Source organism: Carica papaya, chromosome 2 (genome assembly GCF_054855325.1).
Source record: "Carica papaya isolate Zhongbai chromosome 2, ASM5485532v1, whole genome shotgun sequence".
Lineage (NCBI taxonomy): Eukaryota > Viridiplantae > Streptophyta > Magnoliopsida > Brassicales > Caricaceae > Carica > Carica papaya.
Window position 1 is genome coordinate 3,701,326 of NC_142310.1, and position 26,276 is coordinate 3,727,601.

A 26,276-nucleotide genomic window follows, 5' to 3' on the forward strand; every position below is an offset into this window, starting at 1 on the left:
TTTTGGTTCTAATCGTAATGTAACTACTTTTTAAAACTTACCATCCTTTTTAACCACATCTATCTCTTTCTCTCTCAAAATCTGTAGCTCACTGAATCTTTGACAAGCTCCTTCACTAGTCTGCTGACAGGGAACCTCCCACTATCAATCTCTGCTAGAACAGGACCATGGCCGCGGTATCCGTACACAACGTCGTCGTTTCCGGTCTCTCAGCACTGCTCATATTCGTTACTATTTTCCTCTTCACCAACAACTACGCCAAATCGCCTGACTTCTCCATCTCCAACGATCTGCAACCGACACCCACGATCCAAAATCCTGAAAACGCCACCATTGGAACCCCGGTTGTTTCAGTACAAGACGACGCCGTTTCCGCGTTATTTCCTAGCAACGAAAGCTCGGTTGACGATGCGAGCTTCCAATGGGAATTGTGCCAAGCGCCAGCGAATGTTGATTACATACCCTGTTTGGATAACTATGAGGCGATCAAAGCGTTGAAGTCAAGACGGCATATGGAGCACAGAGAGAGGCATTGTCCGAAGCCAAGTCCGCGGTGTCTGCTGCCTTTGCCAAAAGGGTATAAGATGCCGGTTCCTTGGCCGAAGAGCAGGGACATGGTGAGGCTGATAGGTTTTGGTAAGATTTGTTTATAGTTGTTTATTGGATTCTTTGTCTAATTTACTTTTCAGTTTTTAGAGTACGAGCTGAATCAGTTAGGAAGAATTGTTTAATGGGTTGCCCTTTCCGTAAGCAAGGCTGAGAATGCAAATGGAGCCGATTGGTGCCTTATTTGGCCTTTTATTTAATTTAAAAGAGAGAAGTCTCCTTTAGGCTTGCAGTAGTTAATTGGATCTGGGTATATAGTCAAAATCGAGTCAAACATAACCTAATAGTATCTTAGAAATTCAGTGAAGTGGATGCTTATTAGCTACCATATAATGTGACTACAAAATGCGTTGGTATATTCCGTTGCTTACAATTTCTGTAATGTTGAATTGCCAAATTGGGGTTGTTATATAGTTTAAACCAAAATGGGAACACTGCATTAAGACTCTACTTTCTAGAAACAGTGCTCAAAACCCAATGTTTTTTGCTATCTATGGACAAACCAAGGAAATGCCAAAGACAAAATTGTATTGATCTGTACTAGCTTAGCCTATTAACTGCACTTAGCAGGGATTGTTGGTGCTCCTCTTCCTCTCTAAGAGGAAGAGGGTTTGAGCTCTCTGGTTCGCATATTGGGTATACTCATTATTTAGGGTTCATAATGTGTGCATCTTATAATGGACTCAGAACTGAAAAAGGGTAATTCTTATTTTTCTGTCAAGTAGATGTTCATGTTTGGGCATTGCTTTCTTTATTTTCATCAATTGTGCATGTGTTTATTATAGTCTACCACAGAAAGTTTGCTTTTATTTATGTAACATGGATAGTTACAGTGTTTTTAAATATGTCCACTTCTGTTATGCTCTAATTGTTTGGAAGAGTTGGTGAACTATCTTGCTTCTATTTCCAGATTTGGTATGACAATGTCCCTCATCCTAAGCTTGTTGAGTACAAAAAGGACCAGAATTGGGTGCGTAAATCTGGTGATTATCTTGTATTCCCTGGAGGTGGCACTCAATTTAAGGATGGGGTTACTAAATACATTGAGTTTATAGAGAAGGTATGAAGCAGATATGCAAGCGTAAATATCTTTTTTAAATATTACATCCGTGCAATACTGTTGAAAAACTTTTCAACTTTCAGTTGTTCTTTTAATTTGGTGTACACTTTCTTTAGGACAATGTGGTACATCGTTGTTCAGCATTAAGCTGCATAATGACTTCCTCATTGAGTGCTGTCCTTATTTTACTTTCTTTTCTGCTTCAGACTTTACCAGTTCTTCAATGGGGGAAGCACATTAGAGTTATTCTGGATGTTGGCTGTGGTGTTGCGAGCTTTGGTGGTTATTTGTTGGACAAAAATGTAATTACCATGTCATTTGCCCCAAAGGATGAACATGAAGCTCAGATACAGTTTGCTCTGGAGCGAGGAATTCCTGCTACACTTTCTGTGATCGGCACACAAAAGCTTACATTTCCAAGTAATGCATATGATTTAATTCACTGTGCAAGATGCAGAGTTCACTGGGACGCAGATGGTATTTTGCATAAACTCTTTTGTTTGGTTTGAAGTCCTTTTTTCCGTTATGCGATTCTTTTACTTACGTTGATTTTCTCTCTACTACCCAAATAAGAATTCTTCTTTTGATAATGTTGTTTTTTCTTGAAAATGGCAGGGGGAAAGCCGCTGTCGGAGCTGAACAGAATTCTTCGGCCAGGAGGTTTTTTTGTATGGTCTGCCACGCCAGTTTACAGAGATGATGAAAGGGATCGTAATATTTGGAATGGTTTGTAAGCATTTCCGTTTCCTTCTGAGTACCCCTCCCCTCCCTCCTCTCCCCTCCTATTTATAATACTTGCCCTGTGATATCCTATTATTGGAGAATCATCATTCCCAGGAATATATTCATTACAGAACCTTGCATATGTGAGCTTGATCTAAGTTGGATCTTCATATTCCATTTTTCTTGCAGCTATGGTAACTTTAACTGAAGCCATGTGCTGGAAGGTTGTGGCTAAGACTTCTGATCTGTCAGGAATTGGTCTTGTAATCTATCAGAAGCCAGACTCGTATTCCTGCTATAATAAACGCAAAGAAGATAATCCACCTTTATGTGATCAGAAAGATGACCACAACAGTTCTTGGTAATCTTTTAATGTCTTATCTCCATCTTGGCAGTATAGAAGTACACCCCTGCACATGCAAAAGGAGACTATAGAACCCATATATCAGCCAGGATCCATCTCAATCACATAGTATGCCTACATTACCGTTCTGCCTATTAATAATTTGCATTTTTACAACGTAGGTATGAACCTCTTAGCACATGTCTTTCCAGACTTCCGGTTGATAACAACGGTAACTTGTATCAATGGCCCTCTTCCTGGCCTGAGAGACTCAGCAGTAAACCTCCAAGTCTCCCAACTGAACCAGATGCTGAAGAAATATTCTCCGAGGACACCAAACATTGGTCTGCGCTTGTGTCAGATGTTTATTTGGATGGGCTTGCTATTAATTGGTCAAGCGTGCGAAATGTAATGGACATGAATGCGGGTTATGGAGGGTAAGAGATAAGTAATTGCAAATAATCTCAGTTTTTATTTCTTGCATTCTTCCCTGCCTTGATTTGGTTTAACTTCTTTTAGTTTAGAGTTCTAATTAATTATAAATTTGCCTTATATCTTGTAGGGGAGTTCTTTTGTGGTACATTTGGAAATTTTTATACGGCATGAACTTGTTGCTGTTTTTTTTCACAATTTTTTCACCAACGATATCTTTAGGTTTAAGTAGTTAGACACAGTTACTTTTTGTAGTTCAGAAAAATTAGAGCTTACGTACCTCCCCTTTCTTGGGAAGTCTTGTTGTTTAGGTGCTCGTGTTCTGGCCTGAGGCTTCAGATCAAGAAGCTAAAGCAGAGAGATGAAATTGAGAACTTCCTCTTACAATTATATTATTCATATGTAGAAGTTATAAAGTCTAAATTTTATCCTAAATGAGTGATTCTAATTTGAGATTGTGATCATACTGACAGATCAGATTCGGGACTGAAGGCCAACAGTTATAACATTTGAAAAGTATTCCCTTTGCATAAATTGCAGTGAGGAGTTTTAGGAACTTGCATAATCTTATATATCAAACTAATAAAAAAGAAATTAACATCCAAACTGTTGTTTTACTGTTTTTTCAAAGGGTTGACTCTGTTCTACAGCTTTTTTACGAAGTCCTCTCTCATATTCATGGAAAATAATAGGATCTTATGGCTTTGTTGTTGACAGATTTGCTGCAGCACTTATTGATCAACCTGTCTGGGTTATGAATGTCATCCCTATTGAGATGCAAGATACTCTCCCTATCATTTTCGACCGGGGCTTGATTGGGATTTATCATGATTGGTGTGAGTCTTTCAGTACTTACCCTCGAACATATGATCTACTACATTCCAGTTTTCTCTTCAGAAATCTTACACAAAGGTACAGTATAATCACAACTATTATTGCTTTGGTCTTTTTGTTTTCTTAGCTGATTAACTCTTGCTTCTTAGACCGTCCTTAACTAAGAGAACAATAATAAAATTGACTTGTTAAGACAAAGTCTAACTGATTTGATATCGAAGTTCTAATTTCAGAAAACAAACTATTTAACTAATTAAGTAATCAAATTAGTTAAGTATTACTACAAACGACAATTTATTTTAAAATAGGTCAAATTACGATGAGTAAACCTATAATTTGGTGTGAATAGAGTATAGGTAAGTGCAACTTGCTATAGTACCGAGTCATTGCCACAATGACCTGAGTTCTTTTTGCTGCTTGGGAATCATGACCGGAACCCAATTTGCAGATTACTTAGGCTTGTGGTTATTTCATTGTCTGACGTTTTGGCATTTTCTCAGGTGTGACTTGTTAGTAGTCATTGCGGAGATGGACCGCATACTGCGACCTGGTGGATATGTTCTGATCCAGGACACTATGGAAATGATGAAGAAACTGAGACCAATACTTGAATCGCTTAGGTGGTCAGTTAACTTCTATCAAGGCCAATTTCTAGTTGGTAAGAAAAGTTTTTGGCGTCCGCAGGCTACCTAAATCAAGTCATGAATAAGAGTTCAAGTCATGAATAAGAATCGTAGAGTAGTACCAGCCATTTGGGTCTGTAGTGGTGGTGCTTCCCCACCCTCTACTATATTGGGTTCGAGACCCACTCTTTACAAAAACATGAAATAGAGGTTACAAGCATTTTCTTCCCTTTGTAAACTTGCTCTGGACAAGATACTGTCAGTACATGTTTTGGGGTTTAAACAAAAGTAAATAACTAACTTAGCCTATTTCCTATTAAGATTTGTAAGCATCAGATATAAGTTTTGCCACTTTCTATGGTTGTTTAAATTTACAGTCAAGTATTGATATTGTCTAAGGTTACAACAATAACAAAAAAGATACTTTGTTGATCTGAATAGCTTTGAATTTGAGGTAAGATGAGATTTTCAACTCTGCTATTTAGGTTGTAATTTCTGAGCTTGTACTCGTTAAATTATAATTTAATTAGTCAATAGGAAATTAAACCGGTTTGCACTCAAATCAAAAGCACTACTAGAAATTTAATTTTAATTCGTGACAGGCAAGTATACCCTCAAACTAAGAACTCAAGATAAAATTATCTTGTTCAAGATTTAGCAATTTTTTACTTCAATCAACAATATAACTAATTCTAAGTTAGTTAGAAGACAGTGATTATCACTAAACTAAATCCCGAAAATCCAGCATTTTCCAGAGTGAGAACTTTGGTTGGTTTGGTTGAGAGTGGGATGATTTGGTCACATGGTTCTACCAAGCACCTTCGACTTTAGCAGAAACTGCCTAATCCATGAATCCAGACAAATTTGTGCTCCTTCACTGAAGCTTCATGGCCACGGCCTTTGCCTCCAACTCTAAGCATGTTATCCAGTGTGCTTTGTATGTTTCTTTGTTCCGCAGCACACCTTGTTTTTCCTTCACCTTCACACTTCATTACACGACATAAACAGCAACACCCGAAATTGATCATTACAAGCTGCTTCTATCAATAATATCCAGCAAATATCTGCAAATACAGGACCCAATTATTCAGCCTGAATAATATCGCGTTGGGGTGGTATAGAATCCGGTAATAAAGGTAATTCGAGTTGAAAAGAGCAACTACATGATAAGCCTCCATTTTTTTCAAGAAATTATTCTTTGAAAAAAAGGTTCTACCTATTGTAGCATCTGCCAGTCCAACGCAAGTGCAGTGCTTGCTAAAGGATGGCTGTCTGCTTCAAAGGACTCAAGTGGCTTGGCATGGAAAAGTCTATCAGAGCCATTAAGTCTCAAAATGCAGATCCAAGTGCTCAGAATATATAACACTATTGAAACCTGTATATTAATCTCATGCACAGTAATTATCAAGTACCCAGAATATGTTAGTGCTCTTTAACAAAAAGGAAAAGGATATGAAGTACCATGAATGCAAATATTATTCGAACATTTTGAAACAAGAAATTTACATTCAACAACATGATTTATTTACAGTTGAAAAGATGGTGCAAACTGAAGTACACCACACCCGAACAAGAAATGGAGATTATCCGCGCAACAGAGAAATTTGTTGGCACAAGCAAAAACAGTGCAGATTAATTGTTAGCACCTAAATTAAATGGAAGAGGAACATAAAAAAGTTGAATTGTCTTCGATAAGTCTCCCATTTAAGGCTGCAACATCTCTATTGTAGCAAATGAACTCATCTCCATAACTGTAACTCTGGTTGGTTCTTGATTCACCTGATAGAACAGAGTGATCCCTAATCTCCATCCACCCAGAAGAAGACTGGCTGTTATGAACATTACACAAAACACCACCAACAAAATGTCTCTCATTCAATGCATGAGAAACATTGGTGATAAGCAAATATGTGTCTTCACCGCTAAAACCAGGTAGTGTCCGAGTAATTACATCTAAAGGGTATTTCCTCTTAGTATTCACACGAATAATTGAAGCACCCAATTCTGTTTTCAACCTCATATCCTTCTCTGACTTAACTCTCTGCTGTGCCACTTTATAAGTTCCATTATTGGTGAATTTCACCAAGCTGGTCATCTTAAACTCCTGTGAAACAGTGTGGGTGAAATTACCTGCACTAGAGAAAACCCACCCAGAAAACTTACTGCTTCTCTTTGCTTTAATCTGAAATAACCCATCAAGTAATTTAAATTGTTCGCGTCGCCTGATGCTAAGAGAAGGACTACTATATACCACAGAGTTTGCTACAACTTTAGGCCATACATGATCTAACCACAAATGCAAATTAGCATCAACAAGCCAAAATGAAATGCCACTTGTCACTCCAATCCCAATTTGGTGAGACTTACCATCCACAAGAAGCCCTAAAAATGGTGTCAAATCAAAATCATATGAAGGTAAATTAAATGCACCAATGGCCACAACAGGTTCCCAAAACAATGGATTGATTCCGCCTGTGAAAATAACTGGAAATGGCACCTCCGATCCTGCATAATTCCCATCAATTGTAAAATAAACCTCTCTGTAAGCTGAATTGCCACGCCCAGTAGTCAAATTATTCGTTGTAATATATGAGCTTGGTGGATTTGAATACCAAAACTCATCGTTTCCATGAAAAGACACATACAGTTCCAGCATAAGTCGACGAGTATTGCGCGGAATTCGAATATTCTTATAATGTATATCCGATTCACTATCAATTCTAAACCAAAAGCCCCTGTCCCCATTATCCGATACCGGTATTATCAAATCAGCCGGTGATTGGTACTCCTGTCCAAACAATCCCGACGAACCCCGCACCATAACACCATTATCATCACCTAGATTTATCTGAGAGTTTACGAAGCCTAATTTTGACGTTCGGTTTAAAATTAACGGGACACTAACGGACGTGTTAGTATAAAAGACGAGATTAACGTGGATATGGTAAACGCCGGTGTACTCTCTGTTGACGACGTTTTCTAACATCATGGAGACATTGAGTCCATTTTGAGATAACAGAGAGGAGTACCTTGTAACGTCCTTACGGACTTTCCAGAAGATTCCGCACGGAGTCGGCTCGGCCGTGCTGGTGCGGAGCAGCTCGACGCCGCCGAGCCACAAGCCAGAGATGCGGTCATACTGTTCCCCGCTCGACTCGGCATGAAATTCGAGCACCACGCGGGACCACGGGGAGGGGCAATCGGACGGGGGAGAGTAAGGCGTGGTGAACGGAGGGGAGTTGATGGTGTTGGCGAAGGAGTGGTGGATGATCGTCAGATTGCATGACGGCGTGTGGAAATCGGACGGCAGAGGATGCGTAAGCTCCAAATATTCTTGGGGTTTGAGTTCACAGGATTGGGAAGATTTGATAAAACGGTCCGTAGAGGGAGGAGGGAAAGGGGAGTAAGCTGCACTGGCGGTGAGAAAGAGAAAGATGAGAAACAGAAATGTTTCCATTTTTTCCGATTTTTGAATTTTCCGTCTTTTTTCTGTTTTAGTAACTTTTTTTTGTGTAGTTGTATTGAGACTCTGGTTACTTAAGGAGTCTTTATCGGGCAAAAGGAGGCTATGGTGGGCCATGATGGTGGGGCCATTAAGCATGGTAACAAAATTATTATATTTTTAAATATGTCTTAATACATACATAAATTTTTTTTGACAATAATAAAGTTAATTTAAAATATATATTATTTTTATGATACAATTTTAAGGATAAGAATGTTTTAATCGCATAGAAATTAAATAAAATCTAAGCAAAAAGGAATTTGGCCTTTATTGCTTTAAACTCTGTCTGACTCATTCAAAATTGTCAACAGGCGGGCCTGAGTTGGCCAGATTAAGAACCAAGGCAGCCCAATTCGCCACTCCGGTCCCATATGGCTATATCATTATATTATTACTTCAAAAAACGGTTATGTAACGAAAAGGAGTATATGCTTATTTGACATCCTGTAGCACAAAACCTACTTTTTCACCTGTAGACACGTGTCCCCCCAGAAATTCTCTTTACAGGCCAAGGCAACTGAATCCTGTTGTGAACCGCTGGTAACTCTATAACCCGCGCTTTTCCTCTGTCTTCAATGTTCTCTCGCACACAAATCTAACAATACCTTTCATTTTTTTCAAACGCGAAAATTTTAGAGTGAGATTTGAGCTTGTTATTTTAAACGCCATTAACAAACCTCTGAGCTCTCTCAACTCTCTGTTGCCTCTGTTTGTTTATCTACTGTATTATTTTTTAAAATTTTGTTCGAGGAAATATGTTCTACTCACACCAGCTACTAGCTCGCAAAGCTCCTCTCGGCCAGATATGGTGTGATTCTTTTTTCTTCTTTAGCTTATTCTGATCTTTTCTTATGGTTTTTCTTCTCATTGCGTGAAGGTCAGGCTAAAATTCATGTTAGTGAGAATATAAGAATGCTACATTCTGAAATGGCGTTGTTCTCTTAAGCATTTAACCTTTATTTGTTGGCTTCTCTCTCATTTTTCTTCTTTACTAAAGGCGGGCTGCGACTATGAATGCGAAGATAAACCGGAGGAAGCTAGACAAGCTTGATCTGATCAAAATCTGGTTAATGTTTTTCTTCGATTGATTTTTCTCCACTTTTTTCCCCTCGATATAGTTTATCTAATGAGCTTACTATATTTATTTTTCATTTTTTAAAATTATTTTGGTGATTTTTCTTTGACAGTGAAGAGATCTTGAATCCTTCAATTCCCATGGCTCTTAGGCTCTCAGGGATTCTTATGGGTGATAATTTCAGTTTTAACCTCTGTTTTCTGGATGTGATAGCTTCAGCCTTAATATATGTTTCTAATGTAAGTCATAACATAGACGCATATTTTCTCTGTCCTCAGGCGGCGTAGTTATTGTATACCAGAGAAAAGTGAAGTTACTCTATGGTAATTTTTTGAATCCGTATTCTCTATTTCTCAAATTTAAATTTGAGTTTCGAAGCAACTTAGAATAAGCATGATCTAATGACCTTTTTATCCCCTTATCACAGAGGATGCTACCCGTCTCATGGTAAATCAATCATATATCCTCTATTTCCTTTCTTACTTTTTCTCATCCTCTTCGATTAAGGTAAGCATGTTGATATATTCTTTTTCTTTCCTTCTCTAGTTTCAATTGGATCTTCTTTTTTACTTTCCGCAGATTGAAATAAACCATGCATGGAAAGTCAAAGCAGAAAGGGATCCTACCATTCTTCCTCAGGGAAGAACCCAAGCCAAGTGCGCATCTCCTCTTGTTTTTCTCCCCTCCAGTCTAACCATATTTTAATTTCGAAACACTGTGGCCGTACAATTCGTACTTAAGAAAAACTAAATGATTTTTCACGGAAGAATTTTTTAGCATTAGCTTTAATTTTGAGAAGAGCATATAACACTAATAATTCTTGAGTTGGTCTAAAGCATCTGTGATCTTTGTTTTACAACTGGGCAGATGAACTATGTTAATTTCTCTGCACCATCTGACAAAAGAGAAACAAAAAACAAAAAAAAAATGGTAGAATGGTAGTTAAAATAGAATTGGCTTTTGTGGGATCTTCATGTTTGCAGGAAAGAAGCAGTTACCCTCTCTGACGTCCGAGAGCTAGATGTTGGAGATGAACAGTCACTTGACTTCTCTAATGGAAACACCGTAATGAGGTTCCAAAGCATGGACTATATTGCGATGGTAGAGTTTGTTTACACATAACCCTTCCATTTTTTTTTTTTTATAAAGTAAACTAAACGTACTTAATTTTGGAATAGCATCCTCGAGCCTTCATGTTTATGCTGGATTAAGATTATTTATGTACACGTTAATTATAATGAGAAATAACGTGGAAGCTAAACGTTTCACACATCAGACATGGATGCCGATTGGCCAGGACATGGATCTAAACATTATACACATCACCCATCGATACCTCGTCGTCCTTGTAAGTCAGGATGAAAGTCTTAAAATTCCATGTGCCTCACTAATAAATGGTTTCTCCCCTGTATTAAAAAGAAAAACATATTTTAGAATTTTACCAGGGGGTGGGATAGAATAATGTGTTAAAGCTTAAGTTAGCTCGTCTACCTTGCGTTATTTGCCCTTGAACCCAAAAGAAAATATAATATGTGTAAAATGAGAATGAATAAGTTTATTTATTAGAAAATTAGACGAAATAAATATTTTGTAAATATATGCAATATTAATTTTATTTCTTTTTGGAATGGTTGTTATTAAAATAAGAATGAAAAATTTATTTATTTAAAAAATTAGATGAAGTGAAATATTATATAGGCATATACAATATTAGTTTTCTCTCATATTTAGCATAATTATTATTAAATATATGCGATTAATTATTTTATATCTTAAATAAAATTATGAATCCTTATTTAATATTAACTTTATTTAAAGGTTTTTATGATAAAAATTGAACTGCAATCTTCTTTTTATTTATGCATGGTTATATTATTTACTTTTATTTATGCATGGTTGTATTATTCAGGTTGTCTTCAAATTAAATATAACGTGAATAATTTTTAAAGTATTGATTTTGCTTTTATTTATGTATGAGTTGCATTATATTCGTTGCCTTCGAATTAAATATATTGCATGTATGTTTGTGTATATTTTACTTATTTTGTTTTCAAAAAGTTGAGTTAAGATATATTTATTCAATTTATATTCTATAAATAGCTATAGGATTATCTTAAGGAGATTGCTCATCACTTGTATTTCTAACGTCCTCCTAGACATTGTTCTCGCATTGTTTCGCTTGTTTCGGTATAGAATTGATTCCTTCAATAGTATCCATCATGATGGAGATTTTGTTGAGCTTTCCTACTTTTCTGGAAAGTTATGACCAGTAAGAGAATATTTCTTCTTCTGACATCTAATTTTTTTCTAGTTCAAAATATCATTGAACGTGAAAATTAGTGATGGAAAGAAATAAGGTTATGATATTGTTAGGGAAATTCTCTGCTATTCTTTACGTCAAGCTAATTTAATCAAAACCTTCATGTGCTTGCAGAGGTTAGACAGTGTGGATGAGTCTTATATATATAACAATATTGAAGAGGAAGATCCACACAGACAATCTCATCAAGGTCTTCTTTTAATTTTGTTACTCCACAGATTGAAGTTAACAAATTATATATTTCCTCTCGCTAATTTCTGCAACCCTCGTAGCTGATCTTGAGAAGATCACAATTTGGGATCGTGCTAATCTCTTTGAAACGAATATGGAGATGCACGATCACTTTGAAAGGTTAGTTCTCAATCATTTGATCTTGATTTTTCTCCCTCTTTTATTTTTAAGTTTTCATAATATAATAAGTTGTTGGCAATTAACATATATAAATAAACACAATTTCCACCCAAAAAAAAGTAACACGATTCTTTATCCTTGCAATATATCTCTAGAATTTGATAATTCTTTGTCTGTTTTCTGTGTTTTCTTGGATGATGGAGCAGATTTGAAGTTGAAGGGGATGACGAAATGCCGATAAACTTCACTTCAGTAGATCATTCATGTGAAATCCCAACTCAGAAGCCATCTTCACCGCCACAAGGTGCTCCTGAAAGAGGTCATGAAACATTATGTCTTAAGCACTCTGGAATCTTTGCAAGTAAATATATGTTATCACATCTGTTTACTGTATAGTTAAGAAGTATACTGAGTGTTAGCGATGAAAAACTCTCCTCATGCTCAAATCCTGTGTTTCAATACTCCAATTTTCGCTGTTATGTACTATAGCAGACATTAAATGTTTCAGATATTTAGTAAAAGCTTGATTACCTTATTTTTCTTACCGAAATACGTTAGGTTCATGACCGCGATCTACATGCACTTTAGCCTTGTACATATGGAATCAAAAATTTAATCTATATATGCATATATTTTATTTATCGGCTGGTGCTAGTGTACACGCATGCACGAAGTCCTTAAGTAAGCCAAGTACTTGGCATTTCCATGTATAATAACCTCTTTCAAAGCATGTAGTTCTATTTCTCACTATAATCTAGCTAGTATTTCTGTGAAGGGCATAGACACGGATTAAGGTTTTTGTTTATCGCACATACGAAACTTATATCAGTAAGTAGAACCAATTGTAAAAATTAGAAGCCTAAATACCTATACTAACTTATAGACTTACTGCAGCTGCTGAGTTTGAAGTTCGAGAACAAGAATACCAAGTTGAACAAGAAACTGAGGTATTTAATAACGTTCTCAAGAATTAAAGACCCTGATAAAAGTATAAGCACTTAAACAACAGAACTGACATGAATTTGGTTTCGTGCAGGACCAGAATAAGCAAGCACGAGTAAGAAAAAAGGCGAGAATGAAGACAGCATCTATCATGGATTACGAACAAACAATTATCCCTGGCCATGTTTACCAGTCTTGGCTTCAAAACACTTCGGATATTATCTTCAGAAGAGGAAATCAGAGAAGGGTAAGTAGAGAGTTTTTACACATTTGCTATCATGTTTTTAGGATTGTCCGGTGTGTGCATGTCATCTAATTCCAGATTTCAGTAGAAAAATGTGGATTTCATACGAACTTTGCTTGTGAAAGGTTTATAAACAATATTATTCGCCTTGGACTAATTAGAGAAGAACATATGGTGCAGGAGTATTCTTGGCTGTCCAACTTAAATACAAACTTAGATTGGTCTTCTTGGCTATCCATGATAGCAGGAAATAAACCAAAAAAGGGGAACTAACCCCAAATAGAAGTTGTAAACAATATTGGACAAAAACACATATAATCCTAGGAAAGTTTGACAAGAAAGAATCTCAAACTCCAACAAATATCATAAGTTAAATTAGTGGGAGCCGGCATGAGGTTCTTATGTTCTCTGTGTTGCAGAAACGCAGATTTTCTACTTCAACTGTGAAACTGAATAACCTGATGAAGCTGCCACCAGTGGCACAAACAGATTATTCTTTTAAAATGGGAAATGGAGATGTCCCTTACCCTGCACCTCTTTTGAATCTCTGGTTGCAACATACCAAGTCTCCTGGTTAGAGCTTACCCATTTTTTTGCGTTTGAAATTTTCTCACGGGATGAAAGTGTAATGTTTGTCATACTGTATGCAGAGAGGTCATTTCCTCCCCTACCCCCAGAACATTCACCACCAGTGAGAGGGCATTATCATGAGCAAGTGAGAGATGTAAGTTACTAAAACAAATCTTTAAGTTGGTTTCCATATATTTATCTCTAATTGAGAGTTTAAATGCCAAGCCGTTGGAGGACTTTCAGAGCAGAGCCGGGTCCCAATCCCTTGGTGCTCCAACAGAAAGGCAACGAGCAACAATTTTTGAGGCTGATATATCAAGAGAGGGCTTACCTGATGAGCTGATAGGCAATCTTAATAACAATTTTTCTGGAGCAACTGCCGTCAATTTTATGGACTTCGGTATCTTAATAGCCACTACCTTAGCTACTTTCACTTCTCTTCTAACAAGCCTTAAGAATTCTCAGTGAATAATAGATTAATGATCTTAATTTTTGCTCCATGTGCACTTGCAAGCCGATGATGTGAGCTCCATTCCAAGCTCAGCATCTGGACATCGTTTACCATCATATAATTTAGAAGTTAATTTAGGACAAATGTCAGGTAATAGTCTTCCCAAAATACTCCTGTGAGGTCTTAACCGTTTATCTGAGGATTGACGAATGATAATTTGAGGTTTTTCTGATTGATGCAAACTTACAGGGGATCAACTGAGATCCATCCTAAGTACAGCACCTGGACAAGATATGCCATCATACGGTTCAGAAATCAGTTCAGGAAGGTTGGTACACGATATCATTTCACCCAAGGAAGAACAAAAGTGTCTTCTGAGAAAATCCGCTTTGATGCTCTGATAATTTCTGTCTTGAAATTGGAAGACTAGAGTTATGCACCATAAAAGCTTAGTCGAAATATGTTATTGGATGTCCCACGTGTTAACAGATCCAACAGGAGAGGTCCTAATTCTTCATCTAGAAACAGTAGACATGGCCTTGAACCAGTAGCTGAAGAGTATCCTGACCCAAATTTCAAGTTGTCTTCATTGACAGAAAATGGCATGATACCTGATCAAGGTACAATGGCTTCGGAAACCTCTTTTTTGCTGTAGCAATCATAATCATTGTTCTTTTTATTCATTTAAGAAGATTTTGTCACTCACTTTTTTCCCACAGAACTATTGGTGGAAACTGGACCTACACAAACTCAGTATCCAAATATCAACCACTCTGATGACAAGCTAACTGATTGTATCCGAATGTATAACCTCGTTTTCAATATCTTCATCACTTTACTTAAGCATGCACAGGCATGCCATGTATATGTATAATATTTATGTATATGGTTAAAATTTACTGATTCTTGAACTCGGAACCCAATTTTACAGGCAGATGAAAGCTCATTTTGAGACACCAGGAACTGCTCAAGTGGAATCCCTGAACAAGCTTGCAGCTGGAATGAACAGAAAAGCAGCAGCTCAGCTCTTTTATCAGACTTGTGGTACCCATTTTTTATTTCTACGTCCAGTTTATTATATTGTTATCCTTTCATTGATATCTAATTAAAACCAGTAATTACAACCAGATAATAGACTATGAAAATTACCAACATAAACTAACTTGTGAACAGTGCTTGCTACCCGAGATTACTTGACAGTTGAACAAAATGTACCTTACGGTGACATTTTCATCTCTAGAGGAGCAAAGATGTGACGGGACAGAGTCAGGTCACAATCTAAACTTTGAAAATTTTCTTCTGTTAGTTTTCTTGGTGTAATTTTGCAGCTAGCTTATGATTTTATGACTAAAAACTAAAAAATTCCAAGAACCTAAGTTTAAATCTAAAACCTGTTAGTTGCATAAGACTGGAATACTCTCTTTTATCAATGAAATATACGCCATTGTTTCTTGGACTTAGCATTTTCTCTTTTTCCTTTTTTTGAGGAGTACAAGTTCTCTTATCTCTGGTGGTAGCCGGGTCGCCTAATTATTCAATTATTTACTAATAAAAAAAGCGGGTTTACCATTTTCTCGCCAAAAAGAGAAGATTAATAATGACAAAGATTGTATTGGCTAGTGAACAACCAACCACCAATTATAATTATTTATACCACTAAAGGCTAAAACAAGAGAAGGGCTCAATTCATTTCCCTTCTTATCTCGGATGCCCTTTCATTTGGAAGGTCATTTCATACCTTGAAATTTTTTTAAGACTTATCCTACCCAATTTCTTGATTAATATTTAATCTCCCTTATCTCCAAGAAATATAAATTTAATCCCCTAGTTTATTACCAACCCACACATTGCTCCTCCACCTAAGCTCTCCGTCTCTCTGTCTCTCTCTCACTCTCAAGACTGTCTCCCCTCATGTTGTCAAACTGGTTAAAGTCACATACTCGTAGGAGGTCTGAACCCCCCACACCCAGGACACCGAACTCATCATCGCGCTTCTCTTTCTCTTCTTTCAAAGACATTCAAGCAGTCCTTGACGAAGACACCCAGCCTGAACCTGAATCTCCCAAACGGATCTCCATTTTCAACCGGGTTCGGTTATCCAGATCCTTCTTCCGAGCCTTTACCCGCCGCAGCAGCAATGCGGTCTCACCCTCCTCACCACAGCCGTCAATCACCCTCCCCAACGTCGATCCATGTCGTATCATCGTCTACTTCACCAGTCTCCGCGTTGTCCGCAGGACCTTCGAGGACTGCAGGACAGTCAGATCAATCCTCAGGGGGTTCTGCGTCCCGATCGACGAACGCGATTTGTCGATGGACGCTGACTTCCTGGACGAGTTGCAGGAGATCACTGGTTCTAAAGACTTGTCTCTTCCCCGAGTTTTCATTGGCGGGAGGTACATTGGTGGTGCGGAGGAGGTTAAGCAGCTGAACGAGAGTGGCGAACTCTCGATGTTGATTGGTCGGTTGACCTTCGTAGACCCCACCCCTGTGTGTGATCTCTGTGGAGGACTGAGATTCGTCGTATGTGAACAGTGCTGTGGGAGCCACAAGATCTACTCTCGCAGAGGGTTCGTCCGCTGCATGGCTTGCAATTTGAATGGTCTGATCAGATGCTCCTCTTGCTGTCCCCTGTCCCGCCGATCCATCTGATCGCGGCTCCTCCAGTGCTGATCTGTCGTAGTAGACAACAATAGGCCCCTAATATGGTTATTTCTGATTTTCTTTCTAATTTCAAGTAATTTTTTATTTTCTTCATAAACCACAGTTAAATGGGGACAAATCCCAAGAGCAGTTCTGACTTTTCAGTCTGATAAAAACGGATGGATTTGTCTACTTGTTGATAAATTCTTATTTAATTAGGAATGATATCTTCGATATATTAATATAAAAACATATTATCCTTGATTTTGTTTTTATGCTTCTTTACTATCCGTGTATACTTTATTTGATGAATGATTATCAATCACGTAATCGGGCTGATTTTTTTTTGTCATTATGGTATTTGCATTTATTCTAAATTTCAGTTGTTAAAAATAGAGAATGCCTGGTATTTTTCATTTTGGTCAACGATTCTCATAACCTAGCTTCTCTTTTCCTATTTTTCCCTTTTGAAAAATAAAATATAGGAAGAGAATCAAGTGAATAACTCAATTTCTTTTTTATTTTTGTTGAGATGTTTGTCATTGTGAATTAATGTAACTTTTAAATGAATCATTTCATATAAATTTTTATATATAATTAAATAAAAATTATAATATATTAAAATAATAATAAATTAATAAATAGTTACGTGTATCTGTAAAGTAACTCAGTTGAATATAATATACTTTATAAAAAAATTTCAATAAAATTTCAAGTTTTTCTATTAAAAAAAAGTAAATATATAATACTATTAATCTTATTTAATAACATTCTATATGTTTAATATATAAATATCGTTGACTGTTTTATTTTAGTCAAACTAGCTATATAACCATTATTTGAAAATAAATAAATCTATTATTTGATTTGGCTATCACTTTATTCATTTTTATTAGTCAAAATAATACTTATTTTATTGATCTGCCACCTTCTTAGAGCTTCTTCATATTAATCTGAAACTGCGTACAATATACTATAGATTAAACACATCCAAACAATAAATTTTAAGAGTCTTAAAGGTTTGTTGATTTACGTTTAGGTACAATTTTAATTTGAGATACATATAAAGCTATAACTATTTTAAATTTAACTTTCATTCGATATCCATACAATTAAAATTTTCAATTATATATATATTCACTAACATCTTGTTTATGGAGAATATGTTCATTTTCTCTAATCAATTTTTTTATGTTAATTAGATTTTAAACTAATGAAAACATTATATAATATGTTTAATTAAAAGATTTTAGTAAATGTCTTGGTTTATGAATAAAAAGACACTTATGGATTTTGTATTGTTTGTACACTCTCTTTCTTTGAGTTAAATATTAGACTGTGATTCAAGATTGAAAATGTTCTATAATATTTGGAGCTTATAAATATTTTTTAGCAACTAGACTTCTTTTTCATGTAAACTAAGTCAATAGACTATTTATTAAGCATGCCTCCATAAACTAAAACACTTAAAACTACATATATACTATAAGAATTGCCTATGCATGTACTTATGTTGATAACTTAATTATTACGAGTTATATACTTTAAAGTATCAAACATCTACATACTATATAAAAAGTGTATAAATAGACTATTTTCTAATAATTATTATTCAAATTATCATATATTTAGAATTTTTATATAAAATTACATGAATAATATGAGTAAGAAAATAAAACATATCAACTCCAAGAAACAAGTTTACTGGTAATCAAACATCAATAAATACGTCATGTTTATAATTTGTTTCGATTAATAAGTGTATTTAACAATCATTATTTTGAATTTATATTACATCTTTCACTAGATTTAATTCATCTTCTTTATTTTTCATGCAAATTATGTTAAGGAACTATTCGTCAAAGCATGTATGCATATATTGTTTAGGATTACATACCATAAAAATTGTCCATGCATGTATTTAAGCAAATAGGTTAATCATTTAAGTAATATATTTTAAAATATTACAATATTACACACTATAAATTTTATTAAATAAATCCAACATTTAGAATTTGATTCGATTAATAAAGATATTTATAACTGAATTATTATTTTGAGCTTATATTGTATCTTTCACTAGACGTACTCCTTTTATTTTTATTTTTCATATAATTAGGTTAAAAGTTGTCAGATCATTTAATGTTATATATCATAAAAAAATTATCTATCTATGTACTTATAAATAAGTGACTAAATCATTTTTTTTTATTTTTTTTATGTCAATTACGTTAAAAAATATCTATTTAAAGCTGTTTAAAATTATATACCATAAAAAATTTTATGCAAGTATTTATTAGATAAGTTAATCATTTAAATAGTATATTTTAAAATATCGTACATTATATACTATATAAGAAATATATAAATTGATAAGTTCTCTTATTACATAAAATAAGACGTATTAATTCGAAAAATTAACTGAGTGGTAATCAAACATTAATTTATAGGTACGGTCTATAATTCGGCATTTTTGGGCAAAAATATATGTATTTTTAGAATGAATATTTTAGTGTGAGACATAAATGACTTACATTTAATTAAACTTGGAGTAATATTTAATCTCATGCAAAAGTTGAGATGATGATATCGTAACCACTCATCTTAGCAGAAAAGTATTAATCAGCAGATACTAAACAATCTTTCATTATTTACTTGGTCGTATTCCTTACTTCAAAAAGAATCCAATCTCCAGCAAGTAAAAGAGAAAATACACACAAAAAAAGCATACACATATGTATGTATATTTGATAATCACACAACTATAAAAATTAAGCTAGTGGCTGACATTCTAATAACTAAATTCTAACAATTGTCTATATACATACATATATATATATATATATATCTCGCTACAAGTTTCTTGAATCTATTGATTCAATTGCTATTGATGAGAAACTAAAATCTGAAAACATTTATGGAAGACCAAAATCTTAGAAAGATGTAAGTCTTTTGGTGAAGATTAGTTACTAGAAGTCTTCCTGAGATGGCTAAAGACCTTGTTAAAAGCTATCAATCATGTCTACTTCAATACATTATATATTAACCATATTGTCTACTTCATTCTAATAAATAATTATATATTAGTTTCTATAATGTATTAGAACTCCAGAAATTGTGTTTGAATTTAGTTTATTTCTTAATGATTGTGAAATAAATTTTAAATAAAAACATCTTTGAATTTAAGGATGGTAATAGAACAAGCTCAAGATGAATTTTATCAAACCCAAACCCAACATTAGATTTCCATTTATGAAGAGCAAATTTGAACTCATTCTGATTTTGATTTTTTCTTTAAATTTTAGATCATATCGTATTTATAGATTATTTAACTTGAGTCCGTTATAATTATTTTATTATATTAACATAAATATAATTATATTTATATTTAAAAAATTAAAATTATTTATTAATACATATATATTCATTAATACAAGTATAACTATATTTATTTCTATAATATATTATATTTAATAATATAAAAATAAATTCATATTAATAAAAATTTAAATATATATATACATAATGAGTTAGATTAATACGAGTTCTTAAAGGTGAAATCCAAGCTCCAACCCACTCTTATCTTTTCATTTACTTGAATCCGATCCAACTTCATCATACACTTTAGCAAAGAAAAAAAGTAATTAAAATTGGGTTTAGTTGGATTCATACGAGTTCTTGAAGGTGAAATCCGAGTTCCAACCCACTATTCTCTTCTCATTTACTTGAATCCCGATTCAACTTCAACCTACACTTTAACAAAGAAAAAAAGTATCCAAAATTCTGTTTAGTTAGATTCATACGAGTTCTTGAAGGTGAAATCCAAGCTCTAACTCACTATTCTCTTGTCATTTACTTAAAACCAGTTCAACTTCAACATGCACTTTAACTATAAAAAAAAGTATTCAAAATTAGGTTTAGTTGGATTCATATGAGTTCTTGAAGGTGAAATCCGAGTTTCTGTAGAGACCCGAAACTTAAAGAGAAATAAATTCATAAATTTAATATGAAAGTGATTAATAGAGTTATAGTTTACATTTCTTATACAATAATTTTAAATGTCCAATAGTACTACGAGAATATTCATTTTAAAAAACAGACAAAAATTAAAAATATAAAATAAAAAGTGAATAACTAAACATCCTAGGACAACATTCGCTAGCACTTCAAGGGAGTCTGGATAATGAGCTACTCATAACTCTCTTACTGATCGGGATCTGGATCTTAGTACTCTTGATCTAAAATGGTTAATGAAATGGTGGGTTATATTAACCCAGTAAAAATATCACACTAATCACATATACAAAAAATTGAATATCGGTAAAAATCATAAAATAACTAATAGAACACTTAATTTGAGTAAATTCATTTAATATAAAGAAAACCATTTATTTCGTACTTAATGTAACGAATTTTTCAAAAATAACCTATGAAAACTTATATCCATGTCACTTTTCACTTTCACACATAAGATAATGAGAAACAATAATTTTCCTTTCTTACCTGTTTACTGATACTTTTGGGGGTCCATAGGTTGTCCCCCTTACTCATTAACCCAATATCCAATTTTAACAATTAACCGGCAATCCTTATACATTATCTAGTAATGGGTGTCAAATATTTCATCGTCTCGATACCCTGTTTGGTATGAGGGTGAACCATATCTCCCAAACCTTCCTAATAAGGAACTTCCTAGCTCCGTCCGACTGAGATAACAATCGCGGTAAGGTTTTCTATGCACCGGTTCCGTCCACCCTTTCCTTAAGTACCCAGTAAGTCGTTCACATAAAAATTCTCATAGTAAACACCCAATAAACTTATACCAATATCTTATATCATATTCACATATCAATCAAACTACATTCATACTGATAGTATATAAACAAAATAACTAGATGAGTTGATAAAACTAATGAACTATAAATTAAGAACATGTGCTACATGAAAATCAAGTAAGTAGAACAGTATAGAAAAATAGAGAAGAATCAAGATAATTGTGAATTAACGAATTCCGGTTCCACTAATGACCTGTAATTATTTTTAAAATTTTCTAATTTTTCATTAAAATACAAAATTATACATCGTTAAGTCTCAATTTATCGTAACGGAGAATAAAGTGAGGAATCTTTATCTGGATCGGTGTTTTGAGATGTCGAGCTGTTTACTACACCTCCTAATGGGTACTGATTTCCCTGAATTTTTTCTGTAAAATTCAAAACACTCGTCACACACCTAAAAATACCTCAAAAATCTAAAATCAGTGTTTAAAACTAATTCTGACCAATTTTGGGGTTTTAGCACAATGGCACCACCAGATACGGCACTGGCTTCGCCACCCAGAGCGGTGGTTCACCTCGACATGGTCGGTTTTAGCCGTATCCCTGCAGAAAAACACGTTAAGGGCCTCAGTTGGCCGAAAAATCACAAAAAATCGAACCTATTGGCAGGAGGACCTCCGAGTGTGGCGAGTCTGTCGGTCCTCTTTCTTGGCTGAGGTTCTTTCTTCGACTACCCAACACAAAAAAGGACAGTGAATACAATAATCAAAAAATTACGTAAAACGGGAATCAGGAAGGGGTTCATTGGAGAAATTTTAGAGTTTTAGCTGCAACGACTCTACCGGACTTTGCCCGCAGTTTCCAGCTCACTGTCATTTCTCTTACCATAATTTGGTCACAGAGGTACTCGAAATCAAATTTTGAGCGGGTATGGAGAATTTTTACTTTTTTTAGCGGTCGACGGTGGCTCCGGGGTGGCGGCGTTAAGTGGTAGGCCTCTTTTTTCGGTATTTGATTTTTATTCTCTGGTGGGAGCTGGCAGCTAAGATTTAGGTTCTCGTATGATGCGAAGTATTTATAACTATCCCGCGTTGATCTGGACCATCCATCGCGATCGATCTCATCTGTCCGATCACGCTTAAGGAGGAAACAAATCTATATCGTTCATTGCGATTAATCTCAACCGTCCGATTGCGCCTAAGGGAGAAATGGATCCAGGTCATCCACATGCGCGTGATCGATCCTGAGTTGTTCGATCGCGGGGCACGCGAATCACCCGCGTGGCACCAATGTTAGCACACCTTGCCACGCAGCGCTTTCCGGTTCGTCGAGGCTGCTGACTGGACAGTCCTACGTGGTCAAACTTTCTCTATTTGCACTTTGACCCTATATTTTTAATTTTTCTTTAAATAACACCCATAGAATCTAAATTTTTACTCATTTTTCTCAAAATTATTTTCAATTTCGTCATTAATTTATTTATTTTTTCAAAATTTTCACTTAAATAAAAATAAAATAAATTAACCAAATATTTTAAATTAATAATTAAAGGGAAAAAAATTTATCGCATGTCATTTTTCGGGCCTGGGTATTACAGCTTCAACCTGCTCTTCTCTTTGTAGAGAAACACTTGAATGAATTTATGAAGAGTGAAAACTAAGCAAAAATTCAGCTAAAATAAATATGATAAAATCTGCCCCAAGATGCTAAAAAACAATCACACAAAGATTCTAAAATTTTTAACGTAGAAAACCCCTTCAATGTGAAGGATAAAAGCCACGGGACCTCTCCTGGTCCAAGTAAAAAAAGTTCCACTATAATATTTAGTATTTACCGTAACAATAAGCAACCATTATAGTACTCAATAACAAATCAACCAAACAACAAGATATAAGGGAATAGAGAAATATCAACAAAGCAGCTACTGTTCTTACAAAACGGATGTGTTATGATTGTTCAAATATGATCTCTACCGTTCAGATTAAAGAACAACTTATCCCGAACATGCTCACCAAAATTCAGCCTCATCATACCACAAATATCCGTCCGATCATCAGAGAAAGTCAAACTGGTCAGTGCATAAAAAAAAACGTGAATAGTAATTTCGAACTGAAAGTACCAAAAATCCAACCGTACAAAATTGATCTCCACCGCTTAGAATGAATAACAATGAGTTTTCTAAATATCCACCAAATTTCAGCATGATCGAAATAAAGATCATTGTCTGCTTGTAGAAATAAGTAAAATACATTGGATATAAGTTTTCCAACAAATTTTTTTTTTTTTTGTTATTTACCTTTTGGTAGCTGAAAACTTATTTTTATACTATTTTTTAGAGTTAAAATGGTATACCAAAAAAAAATCCTAATAACTCTAATAGACTAAAAAATAAGTGGCTCAAAAAGGATTTGTGTTTTTTCACATAGAAGGGAACCCAAAACCCAACAATTCTCTCCCTCCCGACTATGTAGAGTTTGCCAAACCGGCAACCATTCGACATGCTTCAAATTTCACTCTTGGTAAAAGTTTTGTGCATATATCATAACCGTTATCATCAATGTGTATCTTCTCAAATTCAAGTTGTTTAGAATCCAAAATATCACGAATTCAATGATACCTCACATCAATGTGTTTGAATCTACCATAAAAAGTAGGATTCATACCAAGATGAATAACACTCTGACTATTACAAAATAAGACATCTCTTTTGTGTAAAACCCAGCTCATTCACAAACTTTTTCATCCCGAGCAATTCTTTACATGCTTCAGTCGCTACAATGAACTCAAACTTTTGTAGTAGACAATGCAGTGCATTTCTGCAACCTAGATTGCTATGCCACAGCTCCTCCTCAAAAAGTAATCAGATATCCAGAAATAGACTTTCTTGAATCTGTATCCCTTGCCAAATCAGAATCTATAAAAACACTGAGAATAGGCTTCTCAATCCCAAAATGCAACTTCAAACTAGTAGTACCATAATGATATCTCAAAATCCACTTCACGACATTCCAATGCTCTTGTCCTGGATTAGATAGAAATCTACTAACAGTACCGATTGCATAAGCTATATCTGGTTTAGTACAAACCATAACATACAATATGAAAAATATATCAATATGAAAGACATAGCATGAGTTGCATTTAGAAGTTTAGCTCTAACTATATTAAATTGTTGTAGTACATTCTCAATGTACTTTTCTTGATATAGCCACACCTTCTTGCATTTTCTATTGCGAGTGATTCTCATATCAAGAATGTGCTTTGCTAGCCCTGAATCTTTCATTACAAAAGATTTGCTCAATTCTTTCTTCAAGCTATCAATTCTGGAAGAATTAGAACCCACAATGAGCATATCATCAACATATAGTAACAGGATGATAAAATCACTATTAAAATTTTTTTGCATAAAAACACAATGATCAGAAATAGTTTTCTTGTAGCCTTGTTGAATCATAACTGACTGAAACTTCTTATATCATTGCATAGGTGTTTGTTTCAACCCATATAAACTATTTTTAATTTTCAGACATAATTTCTTTTTCTTTTAGCACAAAATCTTCAGATTGTTCCATATAGATTTCCTCCTCTAAGTCACCATGAAGGAAAGTTGTTTTAACATCCATTTGCTCAACCTCTAAATCAAGACTAATAACTAACCCCAAAATAATACGAATTGATGACTAGTGAGAAAATTTCCTCAAAATCAACTCTCGTTTTCTGACCGAAGCCCTTGACAACTAATTTGGTTTTGTATCGTGGAGATTTATAATTCTCTTCTTGCTTCACTCTATAGACCCACCTAATTTTTAATTTTTTTTATCTTTAGGAATCTTTACTAATTCAAATATATGATTATCAAGTAAATACTGCATTTCATCTTTATAGTTGTAATCCATTCTACCTTTTACTCACTCTCAATTACCTCTTCATAACATTCAGATTCTTCTTCATCTATCAAAAATATGTACTCATTAGGTGAATACCTGGTAGAATGCGTTCGATCTCTAGTAGACCTTCTAAGTGGAACTTTAAGTTCCTCAACATGTGCCTCTTGTTGAACATCAAATGCTTCATATTCAGGAGCACCAATCTCATATGTATTATGATTGTCATTTTGTACATCATGATTCTGAACCTCAACTGCATCAGGCATATAAGTTGTAGGAGATGGGTCTAAGTCAATCAAACCACCAATCTAAGACTTAGATTGGTGGTTTGATTCACTTAGATCTCCACCTTATCAATATCTTCAATAGTCTGATCTTCTATAAAGATTACATTTTGACTTCTGACAACTTTGTTTTGAACTGGGTCATAGTATCTGTAACCAAACTCGTATTGCTCATAGCTAATGAAGATACATTACCTAGTCTTGGCATCTAACTTGGGCTTTTCATCTTTGGGAACATGCACAAAATATTTACAACCAAACACTCGTAAGTATTTATAAAAAACATCTCCATCATACCAGAACCTATTAGTAACATCATTTCCCAATGCAACAGTGGGAGTTAGATTGATCACATATGTGACAGTATACAAAGCTTCACCCCAAAAAGAGTTAGATAATTTAGCCTCTGAAAGCACACATCTGACTATCTCTATCAATATTCTATTCATCATTTCTGCCAAACCATTCAACTGAGGAGTTTTAAGAGGTGTCTTCTTATGTCTGATACTCTTTTCTTTGCAATATGTATCAAATGGCCTACAATACTCACCACCATTATCAATGCAAATACATTTCAACTTTTTTCCAGTTTCTTTCTTAGCAAA

The 26,276-nt window shown here is 34.7% G+C and overlaps 4 protein-coding genes across 7 annotated transcripts; 3 read left to right on the forward strand and 1 right to left on the reverse strand.

The window, feature by feature from the left end:
- Positions 1 to 63: 63 nt before the first annotated feature.
- On the forward strand, positions 64 to 4,941 carry LOC110819391 (S-adenosyl-L-methionine-dependent methyltransferases superfamily protein). Its single transcript, XM_088212781.1, has 8 exons — positions 64 to 617; positions 1,517 to 1,666; positions 1,873 to 2,143; positions 2,282 to 2,392; positions 2,579 to 2,750; positions 2,915 to 3,169; positions 3,882 to 4,076; positions 4,499 to 4,941. The coding sequence occupies exons 1-8, from the start codon at positions 168 to 170 to the stop codon at positions 4,689 to 4,691; spliced, it is 1,797 nt and encodes a 598-aa protein (XP_088068907.1). The 5' UTR covers positions 64 to 167; the 3' UTR covers positions 4,692 to 4,941.
- A 1,138-nt stretch (positions 4,942 to 6,079) lies between these two features.
- Positions 6,080 to 8,144, reverse strand: LOC110819130 (Peptide-N4-(N-acetyl-beta-glucosaminyl)asparagine amidase A protein). Its single transcript, XM_022048209.2, has one exon. It carries the CDS (start codon positions 8,076 to 8,078, stop codon positions 6,273 to 6,275), a length of 1,806 nt encoding a protein of 601 aa, XP_021903901.2. The 5' UTR covers positions 8,079 to 8,144; the 3' UTR covers positions 6,080 to 6,272.
- Positions 8,145 to 8,664: 520 nt separating this feature from the next.
- Positions 8,665 to 15,386, forward strand: SYN1 (Rad21/Rec8-like family protein). 4 transcript variants are annotated; one of them, XM_088212783.1, is made up of 21 exons: positions 8,665 to 8,934; positions 9,124 to 9,192; positions 9,314 to 9,372; positions 9,480 to 9,524; positions 9,629 to 9,648; positions 9,781 to 9,857; positions 10,185 to 10,302; positions 11,636 to 11,711; positions 11,794 to 11,872; positions 12,079 to 12,233; positions 12,767 to 12,819; positions 12,909 to 13,061; positions 13,478 to 13,631; positions 13,709 to 13,782; positions 13,872 to 14,028; positions 14,143 to 14,229; positions 14,329 to 14,407; positions 14,569 to 14,699; positions 14,799 to 14,883; positions 15,011 to 15,123; positions 15,253 to 15,386. In XM_088212783.1, the coding sequence occupies exons 1-21, from the start codon at positions 8,882 to 8,884 to the stop codon at positions 15,333 to 15,335; spliced, it is 1,920 nt and encodes a 639-aa protein (XP_088068909.1). In that variant the 5' UTR covers positions 8,665 to 8,881; the 3' UTR covers positions 15,336 to 15,386. The 4 variants fall into 4 exon arrangements, with proteins under 4 accessions (XP_088068909.1, XP_021904051.1, XP_088068911.1 ...); XM_022048359.2 differs by having other exon boundaries at positions 8,666 to 8,934; positions 13,854 to 14,028; XM_088212785.1 differs by having other exon boundaries at positions 8,666 to 8,934; positions 12,079 to 12,176; positions 13,854 to 14,028.
- Positions 15,387 to 15,990: 604 nt separating this feature from the next.
- LOC110819338 (uncharacterized protein At5g39865) lies at positions 15,991 to 16,995 on the forward strand. The gene has a single exon (XM_022048496.2). It carries the CDS (start codon positions 15,991 to 15,993, stop codon positions 16,729 to 16,731), a length of 741 nt encoding a protein of 246 aa, XP_021904188.1. The 3' UTR covers positions 16,732 to 16,995.
- The last annotated feature ends 9,281 nt before the right edge of the window (positions 16,996 to 26,276 follow it).